This window comes from Anneissia japonica, unplaced genomic scaffold (genome assembly GCF_011630105.1).
Source record: "Anneissia japonica isolate Jap-2015-1 unplaced genomic scaffold, ASM1163010v1 scaffold287758_len931624_cov196, whole genome shotgun sequence".
NCBI classification, from domain to species: domain Eukaryota; kingdom Metazoa; phylum Echinodermata; class Crinoidea; order Comatulida; family Comatulidae; genus Anneissia; species Anneissia japonica.
This window is the reverse complement of record NW_022722245.1, coordinates 412,223-424,215: the sequence shown is the minus strand read 5'-3', so window position 1 is coordinate 424,215 and position 11,993 is coordinate 412,223. Positions and strand designations below refer to the sequence as shown.

Sequence of the window (11,993 nt, the reverse complement as noted above, 5' to 3'; positions counted from 1 at the left end):
TTTTGGGGCAGACTTAATGTTATTTATCTCTACAAACTGGGTCCGTTCATCTAAATAGGACTTAAACCAACTAAGAGCAGTGTCGGAAACTTTGTAATAAACAGAAAGACGTTGTAAAAGAATTTGGTGATCAACTGTGTCAAATGCTGACGAAAGATCTAACATTACAAGGGCAACAGCACGCTTGCGATCAAAAGCACAGACAATGTCATTATGAATCTTAGTGAGTGCCGTTTCGGTACTATGACCTACTCTGTAAGCGGATTGAAATGGATTGAGAAGTTCAAAATTATATAGGTGACATTTGTATCAATTTGCAATTAACAATGAAACATTTTATGAAACAAATTATAGTATATCACAGAGATATTGTATTCCTGTGAGACAATGTCAAATGTAATACTGCGTACATTTTACTTCATCTCATTGGAAGAAATAGAAACATGCATTATGCTGAATGTTTAGAAAGATACGGATGCCCTATATGATATTTTCCCACCTAATTTTTATATTTAGGCTAATTTGCATATTATGGGGCATATGTGATCAAAGTATAATTCCTGGAATCCATTTTCGTCAATTTTTAAAACATTTTAAGCACATTTGTTGATCATTTCTTCCACTTCAAATACTATAGACCTATTGGCTAATCATAACTATGATTATTGAAAAAAGAATGGGGCGGATAGTTTGATTTTCAGACCCTCTACCATTTTTTCCCGATTTCCTGCTGTCCATTGTACATCGTATCATGTTTATGTTGAATATATTCGTTATAGGTATATTTATCCTGCGAATAATTTTAACCTGCAGTTACTACAGTAATTAACCAATCATTATGTTGTACTCAGATTTTGTACACAATAAGAATATTAAGATTAGTGTGGCAACCGGTTATCCAGCCCGGTTATAAAAAGAGCACTTATTATATTCCAGCGGGGCGCTTAAGAAATGTTCCCAATTTGATGGGAGTTTATTCAAACAGGGCGCTTATTCGAGCGAATACAGTATGCTGAGAACGTGAGGGATTTTGAAATTGCTAATTACCATTACATTATCACGTTTTCCATTATTTGACCTTATGTGCTTTTCAGCACACACAAACACTTTGAGGAAGCCACGCGTTTTTCATTACCGAGCGTCGCTCGCACTGCATATTTATACAAAATCGATACCGCTATTAGGTTGCGTGACCATTCATATTCCTTTCAGCGCTGTCGGAATGATCGTCAATGTTGTTTCTCCAGTTCACTATAATACCTCCATGCCCTAGCAGATACTGTCATACTTTTTATATAACTTTACCTCTGAATTTACTCCTATTCAAGTCCCAGACTTTGCGTCGACAGGTGCCTCAAGAGTGTAAAATATTGTCCCTTTACCAAAAGTCCCCACGCCCACCACCAAAAAAAAGTCCCTACCCCCACCTCCAAAAAAAAAAAAAAAAAAAAAACAGGGATTCTTCTCGCAACATTCTCGTTTAAGAGCGAGAGTAGCCTGCGGATTAGTGTTTTACACTATATTTCGAACCGACATTAGCTGTTGTGGGTCATTTTTGTCTTTCTGTCCTATCTCAGCTAATACTTGTCAGATTTTTGTGTTCCCTTCGGTATTTATAACAGGCAATTCTCTTCTGATTGCTTGAGCATTTGTTTTAATTGTATTGCTTGAAAAAAGTCACAGTCAATTTCCACTTTTCGATTGGTACTATGCTGCCGCCCACCTCGTAGAGGCTGAATTTTTACGTCTTTTTGGATTGCTTGAAAAAAGTCAGTCATTTTTCACTTTTTGATTGGTACATGCTGGCCGCCCATCTCGTAGAGGCTGAAATTTTACCTCTTTTTAGAGACTTCGTTGGCTTTAAATTACCATTTCGGCTGTTCCCCAATCAAATATATCTTGTTGTCCTCCCGGTAAAAAGAAAGGTGAATATTCATAGAATCTTCTCATATAAAATATATTGCCATTGGATGAAAAAATTCACCGTCAAAACACTAATTTCCATTATGAATGAACGATCTTGTCTAGGCATTATGCCCGCGAAATGCGAAGCTTTATTATAGCCTTCCGTCATTGTTGAATCTGCGTTGTACTGTTGTTGTATCTTTTGCCTTAAATTTCCTTTAGGTATTTCATTTTCACCTATACATACTCAATAATTAATATGTTGTCAACGTTTACTGAATGTTATTTTTTGATTTAATGTAAATTTAAAGGCACACAAGGATCTAAAACACACGGTTGTAGATTTCTCTGCTAGATGGTAAGAAGCAGGAACGTACCATTATTGAACAGGTATCGGATGGCCGGATTCAGGCTGACTAAGAAAAGTAAGTCGTAAAAAATGAATGACCATTATAGCCTAAGTTGTAAAATTGTTAAACTAGTACAGTAATACTGCTAATAATGATATTTTAGACTCATACAAGCATAAAAACCAAAGATAGGCCGATTGATTACCCCTCATAAAATGAGCGAGTTTAAATGATAACCAAAGCTTCTGGAGGTCAATTAACTGCAGTGAATATGAGCCGATTAAATTTGAGTGTTTCGTTGCTAAAATGTGGCCTAAGAATCCATATGAAAATAAAAATCTGTAGAGAGTGGTCTTTAACCCTTATCTTGGCAAAGGGAAACTTTTTTGCATGGGCGGTAGGGTTAATTTACTCTACTGCCTAATATTATACTGCCTCATCGGAGCTTTCGCGATTACGAAACCTTGTTAAAGTGACAATATTTACACGTTTAAACACAAATTCAAACAACGTCTACTAAATAAATTTAAATACCAACCAAGTAATGCTTAATTCTTCTGATTGTTTTCTGCAAGTCTTCTTCATCTTTTTTTCAAATGTTGTTCTTTTTACATTTAATGGAAACTAATCTTTTTTAGGATTAACTGTGTCGTCCTGAATGTCAATGTGAAATTTCCAAAATTCTTAATATTCCTAACGTGTCATTGCCCATTGACAGTGCTGCTGCGTTAGATAACAAATCATTATGAAAGAAGAATTATTAGACTTACAGTAGCTAGAAGCTTGGTGACCACTATACCAAGACCTGGTAACAAAATAGCTCCTATAACAGTCAGACAAACTCCCAGAATACCACAGCACCACAGACGATTTGATTTCTTCATTTTCGAGTATGCTGTGAAAATTTGTAAAAGCCAAGATATTAAAATATATTATAATAATGATTTAAAGGTACTAGACAAATAAATAAATGGATGAATAAATTCAGTAAAAATAAACAGGATAGAAGAATTTTATCAAACTCATGGATGAAAATGACTGAATGACTGAATGAATGAATGAACGAACGAACGAACGGACGGACGGACGGACGGACGAACGAACGAACGAACGAAATACAGTAACTAACGAATAAGTGAATGAAAGATTTATGGATGACTGTATATAAATACATGACTTCATGAATTGATAAACGAATAGAGGGAAGGATTAATATGAGAGGAAAAGAGTTCATTAAATTTTGGAGATGCTGGAATCAAATTTAATGAACAGGTGGTTGAATGGATTAGTGAATAAATCATAAATGTATGTGTGGATATAGGATAGATAAACCCAACTGCTATAAAGCATTTAGTGTTAAATGAAAATGTCTTTAACTTCTCAAATGTTAACAGACAACTAATCATTAAACATATTCCCAAGCTTAATATAAATTCTTCACCTGGCTCCGATGGAATCACTGCTAATCACCTTAAACATAGTGTTTATTCAAATATTCCAGATATTCTAACTAAGTTGTTTAATTGTTGCATTAACTACGGTGTTGTTCCTTGCAATTTTTTGAGTTTATTATTATACCAATTCTGAAAAACCAAATGTCGATCCATCCCAGCCTGAAAACTATCGCCCAACATAATTACTAAACTTTTTGAACTCGGTCTCTTAGAATCATATGCTAATGTAAACTTCAATCCCTTGCAATTTGGGTTCATAAATGGTAGAGGTACAGCAATGGCCGCCGCGACGGTTCATGATGTAATTAATTTAGCATCAACAAAAGGCTCACAAGCCTTCGCTTGTTCTTTAGATGCAGAAGGAGCCTTTGATGCTAATCATTTAAACTCAGTATCGTATCGAACTCGAGTCGAGTCAATCCGAGATTGCCCGAAGGGAGTTTCATGCAAATGGTTCGTACGGGGGAAAAATCACCTAGACAGTAATAACAGATGAAATAAATAGGCCTAAACTTTTAAAAATTAAAAAAAAAATATTTTGTCATAAAAAGCAACTATCTATGACCTGTGGTTGCCAGGATACAATTCAAGTATTCAAATATTTTTATTCATCAAACTCGCAGTAAAAAAACTGAATTACATTGTTGTTAACATTATAAAATACAAAATAACCCAAACAAAAATAAAAACAACTTCTTTTTTTGAATACCAAAAACAAAATTTAAATTATCAACTGTATCTATATAATAACCTTAGGCCAAAATAAATGTCGAGATGCCTTTACATGGAAAATAGTCGGGATCGTCGCTAGGTCGGATTTTTTTAAATACCCTACCTGAAAATATGAGAGGCTTCGAACTGCATTCTAAACTCAACGCTGGACTCATTAGTTAAGTAAAGGAGTAGGCCTTAACACGCCAATAGATCGGTGACAAGCTTCGTCAAAAAGATTATTTAAATTAATGTGGGAAAAATATTAGTATAATAAATAAAGTATATTAAAATAAATTCAATTAAAAAAAAATCAATAAAAACAATTTATTTGGCTTCAAAAGCTATCCGATCCCCACGATCACGCGCGGTCAAGGTCGAGCAAAAATCCGAGCATACTGTTGCTATACAAAATGTCCAAGCAAGCGTGTTCTCTATAATGTAATACCAAGGAATTAACTGTTCCCTTGTAATACCATGGAGGTATGAAAATAATAATAATACATTAATGCTGTGAATGTAGGAACTAAGCCACCCTTGTTAAAAGCAACCCCTGTCGAAAGCCACCCAACAATGGACTATAGGCCTACTATTGTAAGGTGGGGCCTAAAATCCGTAAACTTGTAAAGTTGGCCGGATGGAGAAAAACATTTCCCTCATGGTTTGCCGTGAGCGTGAGTTGTAAGTATGTACCAGTAATAAAGTCTGAATTTCAATTATTTCAATGCATCATGTTTTGGCTAAAATTGACTTCACCAGTGTACTATTTTCAAAAACAGAGAAGCCAAAATAAAATTTTAAGTTGATATGATCCATTAAAATAATTTACTTAAAGTCGGTACATAGCTAAACATTTTAGGCTCCGTTTATAAAGGAAGTCACAATATTGGTAATTTTGGGGTTTTCCATTGCTATCCCTTGTGTTAAAAAGACATTTTTTGTGCTTTTTTGCAATTGGGCCTACCTTGGTTAGCCAACCACCACCGCCTGTCTCGATGAATAATGGGGCTCAATTTTTTGTGAACTCGATTTATCTTTATGGACTCCCTTTAATCTACAAGTAGCTTTGAGCCTAAAGTGATGGCTAGGCCAACTGATTTTTATTTATTTTCCAATATCATCCCGTAAGGTAATGATCCGGCAATCACGCGTATTCAAGAATGGCGTACCTAAAATCAAAGAGTAGCCTATATAACAAAAGAGAGTCCACTCAGACTGAAAATGCGTTCCGCCCGACGACAGAACGCCCTCTGTTGTGGATAAATTTCGTGAGTGGATTTCCCGCACGATTAAATCGTAACGGTACTGGGTTTGGTCTACATGAGTTCGTGCTTTGAACCAGGGGCGGCGCCAGTAAGGCCTATGGGCTGTCTCTTATACACATCTAGATGTGTATAATCGGTCTGGTCAAGCCCACCCATCGGCCAAAGCTTGTCGGGTAGTCGGACCAAAAAAAAGTAGGCCTAGTTTTTCCATCCCAGTACTGTAGGGCCTACTGCCTACGCCAAGCCAAATCTGTTTTAGCAATGCTTCGTCTGGGTCAGTCTGATCAGTCAAGCAGAAAAATAACAATGGTGAATCGAGCTTAATTTAACCATAGAGAAAATGTTCTATTTTCTCTATGATCGTCTTAATGCTTTTTAAAGTACAATGAAATGCGTGAATCGAGCTTAATTTAACCATAGAGAAAATGTTCTATTTTCTCTATGATCGTCTTAATGCTTTTTAAAGTACAATGAAATGCGTGTTTATTGACTTGAGAGTAGTACTGTATATTCATTACGACCGCGCTGGTAGAAGCTGTTGCCTCGTTGCCTCGTGGCTGATTGGGTCTCTTTGCTGTCTTATCTATATTTTTTGTCATTAGTTCAGAGTTTTGGTGTCTGTCTATGCAGTTTGTACATCCATGTCGTGAATTTTGTCTGTAGTTCTGTATTTTTTATGGAATTTGACTGATTTTTTGAGCAACTGAGTCTAGGCCTGACTTACCGATATCCAACATGTGCTTGGCCGATCGCACGGATCAAACAACACTCACCTAAACTCCTATACACAACACGGATACACTGGCCATAGGGCAACGCGATATCGAGGCAGAAGAGCCGGCAGGAAAATTATCAGAAAGATCCAAGCTATTACAGATGTTTTTTATAGTAACAGTATTAAACCACTTGCTAAGAGAATTCCTGTAAGAAATACATCCGATGTAGTAAAATCTCACGTCAATTCTCTGAACAAAATGGCGGAGACCGCACTTTCGGTAATGACCCAGGTAAACACGAATCTAAATTAACGTTACCTTCATTTCTGTCTACAAATGCGTGGTCTCCTATTAACAAACGTGATGAATTTGAAATTCTCATGAATTCAGAACACATTGACATTGGAGTTGTAACTGAATGTTGGCTTAATCATCGTCATCATTCCAACCAAATGTCTATGCCGAACAATTCTCTCTTTACAAATCTTTGTAATGGACGAGGAGGAGGTGTCGCTGTCTACGTAAATAATAACATTTACGCTACTCAACTCGATATTGATATTCCTCCTGAACTTGAAGTTGTTTGGTTGAAAGCCAGACCGACATAGGTTACCTCGGCGAATTTCTCAAATTATCGTATGTGGTGTTTATATTGTCACCAATTCTCCTCACCAATTGACGCTAGAAAATCATATGATTAATACTATCGAAAGTATCACTGCAAGATCTGTTCAAACAGCCTTTTGTATTTTTGGCGATTTTATCGCATGAATATCGCTCGAATACTCCAAGGCAATGGATTAAAGCAATCAATGAAGTTTAACACCAGAGGAAATGCTATCCTTGATCTGATAACAACAAACATTGACAGTCATTATATGATATCTTATCCACTAGCACCAATCGGTAAAAGTGACCACAAATGTGTTATCTGAAAGCCCAAGTCAAGAAAAATTACTAACACAATTACTCGGATCACCATCCGTCCATTTTATGCAACTCGCCTTCATGATTTTACTCAATGGCTAAATAGGCAGAACTGAGCAGTTGTTCTACAACTCAGCAAAAAGTCGATGAACTTTATAAGATTTTGAATTCTGGTTTAAGTATATACCTTCCTACCAAGAGTATTAAGGTTCATAACAGTGATAAACCCTGGCTTACAAATCATATTAGGAAACTTATATCTGACAGACAGAATGCTTATGCATCTGGTAATTTTTCACTTTATAAGAAGCTTCGTAACAAAGTTAAGCGCTCTATTACTGATTTGCAGTTGAACTCAGTGAACCTTTAGTGAATGTATTAAATAGTTCTTTCCAAGAGTGTAAATGACCAATACAATGGAAACGTACAGTAGTGGTTCCGTTCATAAGGTGTATCCCCCCCTCCCCCCGAATAGACAAACTGAGGTCAATTTCCCTCTCTTCCGTTTTTGCCAAAGTCGCTGAAGATTTTGTTTGTTCATGCCGGGTTACTTCTGACATTCAACCATCTTTAGATGCCCGGCAATATGGTAATGTAAAAGGTGCCTCAACATCACATTACCTTGTCCGTCTTGTCCACGATCTCTGCTCTGCCGCTGAGCGGAGTCGCAACGTGGGAACGGTCGTACTCACGGACTTTACAAAAGCTTTTGATTTAATTAAACATAACATCCTTGTTCAAAAAGTTGTCTTTTGTGGTGTCCGTGAGTTGATCGTTCCCTGGATTTGTGATTTCCTCTGTGTCGGATATAAAAATAAACTATCTAGGTACATAACCCTTAATGCTGGTGTTCCACAGGGAACAAAATTGTAAGGTGTCGGCTTTAAAATCATGTCTTGCGATCGGTTACGATGTAATCGGTGGTAATCCAAAACTGATTACTCCCGATCGCAATCAACGAACGCATTCAGACCAACACAAACAAACTTTACATTCTAGGGCCTAGACCTCTGGTGGCTAGGCCTATGTTGCCTGACCTCAGCCAAACAGTGCCTGTGGAATTCGTTGTGATTCGTTGCGATCAGATTCCTTGGTAATCCGGAGTAATAAAGATTGTAGCACCCAATCGCAACGGGTAACAATTGCGATATCGATTACATATCGACTACTATTGGTGAGCTTTCACACACGATTTTACTTTGCGATTGGGTGCGATTGGGTGTCGCAATGCTTTTATGAATTAAATATATGAATCCAGTACAATCTAATGAACTATGGCATGAAATACATTACTATGACCTTTAAAATTTCACTGAAACTTGTTCACACTAGCTTTATGCATTTCCTTTTTTTACTTTACTTTATGGTACATAATATTGATCCCTATTAATTATTACTTTAACATTTTTTTTTTCAATTTAACTCAACAATTATGAGCATAGCACAAACTCAATTACAAGTCCATAGTATCCCCAACCATTTTGTTTTATTTTCTGTACAATTCTTTTACTATATCTTCCTACACTTGTTCATTCCATGATCTCTAAAGGACATACCTTGTTAATCCCTCTTACTATTTCTCCATTAGCAGTTTAAACCTTACTATTCTACCCTAACATGACCGTCTGGTCCTAGGAAAATTCTACCACTCTACCATGTCTCGTTTCATCTCCTTCCACTTTTCTTATTCAATTCAGGTACCGGTAGCCACTCCTTCAACCACCTGTTCCAGAAATGCCTCATCAGCTATTGAACACGACGCCACCTTTTCCGTGGGCTAAATTTAGTTCCAAGATCTCCTCCGATGCAAACATTCCACCCATCTGCCCATGCAGGAAGTGATTAGGTGTTAATGGTATTAAAAGCATCTTTCCCTGAAGCAGTTTGGGATGTCAATGGTCGCGAATTCATAATTCCTTCTGCGCCTAGAAATGCCGAGTGCAATTCTTCATCAGTGATGTCTGCATTTTTAAGTATTGCATAAATTGCTTTCTTCGCAGACTTTATTAAGCTCTCATGAGCGCCGCCAAAATGAGGAGTCAACGGTGGTATAAACCTCCACTTAATACATTTTTCCACTGTTGCTGTTTGTATTTTCTTGTGGTCTAACAACTTAATTAATTCTTTTAACTCCCTATTCGCCCCTACGAAATTTGTCCCATTGTCAGATAAAATCTCTTTTGGCTGGCCTCTCCGACTCACAAAACGATAAAACGCTTTTAGGAATGTATCAGTGTCCAATCCGTAAGCTATCTCCAAATGGACAGCTCTATAGTTGCCAAACAAGTGAATAGACACAAATATCTCTTTGTTCTGACCTTGCCTCTGCCTTGAATTGTCAGAAATGGTCCTGCATAATCCACTGCCACTCGGGTAAACGCCTTTAAACTATTCATCTTAGTCCTAATTTCAGAAAGTGGAGCCATGATTTGTTCGCCTATTTTTGCCGTTCGTCGCTTACATCCCATGCAGTTCCTCTCACAATCTCGGATTTCTTCTCTGTTATGAATTATCCAATATCTTTCCGATAACAGTGATAATATATGATTTATTCCAGCTACATGTTTACCCAAGTCATGAATTCTTCTTTACAATAAGTTTAGTGACTAGATGCTTTCTAGGCAATATGATTGGGTATCTGACGTCATGTGGCAAGGCTTCAACCAAACTTAAACGTCCTGTCATGCGCAATACTCCGTCTTCGTCTACTGTAGGTGTTAATGTACTCAATACACTGTTACATCCAACAACACCATTTTCCTTTAAGTTCCTTATGTCATTTGGGAATGATTCTTGTTGCGCCTTTCGTATTATGCTTAGTTCCGCATACTGGATCTCTTCATGCTCCAATCGCTCATAGACCCTGTCATTTTTGTTGGATCGACAATTTGTTAGTATAATAATTTTTTTTATTATGACCAACCTTTTTTTCTAATTGATTTATTAACTAGTGAACCTTTTTTATATTATCAATTGCAAACCCCCTTTTTTTATTATAACTTATAGTGAATCTCTTTTTTTATTGTGAGTAGTAAACCTCTTTTTTTTTATTATAAATAGCGAACCTCTTTTTTTATTATGAATAGCGAACCTCTATTTTATTATGAATACTGTAGCGAACCTCTTTTTATATTATGAATAGCAAACCTGTTTTTTAATTATGAATAGCGAACCTTATGAATAACGGTCCTTTATTTATTTATTTTGACCCCATATTATTATTATACATTTAGGTTCATTTAATTTATTGAGTACATGGTTAACAAATTTTAAAGGGTACCTATTCCATGACATACATTTTCTAATGTTACAAAGTTCTGCTTGAAGTTTATCGGGAGTACACAATTTGTGGGCTCTTGAAACTAAACTACGAATCCAAGAAATCTTATGGTTCTTTGGGGGAAAAGCTATCATAATGGATATATTGAACTGTATGTGTATTTTTCAAATTATAAATCCAGAAAGGATAGGCCTATATCACTGTTTTCAAATGATTCAAAAGTAAAATTAATCTGTTTATGAAAAGTGACATAGGATGTGATGAAAATCATTAGGTTTAGCTAGCACTAGTGTGTCGTCAACAAAACGAGTATGAAATTTAATAATACCTGATTCTATAAATTTATTAACCATAGACTCTTTTAGTTCAGTCATCAAAATATTGGCTAAAACTGGTCCAAAGGGTGAGCCCATTGAAACGCCGTCAGTTTGTTTATAGAATTAATTATACACGTAAATATACAGTTTTAGTACAGCAAGTAGTTTCATTAACGTATTTTTCTTAAGATTGGTAGATATCAATTTCTTATTGTAAACACTATCAAGAATTATATTAATTACCTTAGTAAGGGGAACATTTGTAAACAGAGATTCAACATCAAAAAAATTCAAAACGGTAGCCTAGATTATATAAATGGTCTGGTATACTGGCAAATGGTGGTCAATTACAATATATCGCCTTTAAAGCACATAATGAAATAAAAACAATTTACTTACATAATAATTGTATCAAAATCAGCGGAATGGCTGGAAATAATATAAATCTTTAATCTTCAGTGTACGTTAACAAACAAAAAATCGTTGTTTTCAAAAATACAGATCCAAAATACAGAGTGGGACTATACACAGTTTGCTCAACCTTATGAAAATATTGCTCTTTGAATTACGCCGTTGCTATCAACAGTTTGCTTATCAACATCATTAAATGCAGTCATGATATGAGCGGCGTGAGAATAAACACTGAAAGTTGTCCAACTGGGTAATTATCGGTGTTATCAACTTACCTAAACTGTTAACGACAGGCCTATCAAGAGTGAAGGGAGAAGACCTGGATCGTCGTCCTAGATTCTTCCATGAATTAGCAACAGCAAGTCTATCTAAAGAAATAAAATAGGTAGTGATCATTGATCATTGAATTTTGAGTTCACGTATCATGTATGTTGCGACGTGATTATTATTCCAATCACTGAATGTTCAAAGGCAGGGAAAGTTTCAAATAAAAATCGGAATTTTTCAGATTCAAGCGAGAAAACCGATGCAGTTTAAATTACTGCAACCGTTTATATGCTTTTTATTTTGTTTTTGTTTCAGTTAAAATAAACATAAGATTATGGTTAAATTAATATTATCAAGATTACTGATTAAACCAGAGATAATGGCTTGACC

At 36.0% G+C, this 11,993-nt stretch overlaps 1 protein-coding gene across 1 annotated transcript in view; it reads right to left on the bottom strand.

Annotated features, from left to right (window-relative positions):
* The window catches only part of LOC117111801 (platelet glycoprotein 4-like), a 94,491-nt gene extending 82,971 nt beyond the window's left edge, over positions 1–11,520 (bottom strand). Inside the window, exons 1-2 of the mRNA XM_033254788.1 lie at positions 11,325–11,520; positions 3,026–3,150 (exon numbers count right to left, since the gene is read on the bottom strand). Coding sequence (XP_033110679.1) covers positions 3,026–3,139 — 114 coding nt within the window. The 5' untranslated portion in view covers positions 3,140–3,150; positions 11,325–11,520. The remainder of the gene's footprint in view (positions 1–3,025; positions 3,151–11,324) is intronic.
* Positions 11,521–11,993: the final 473 nt, after the last annotated feature.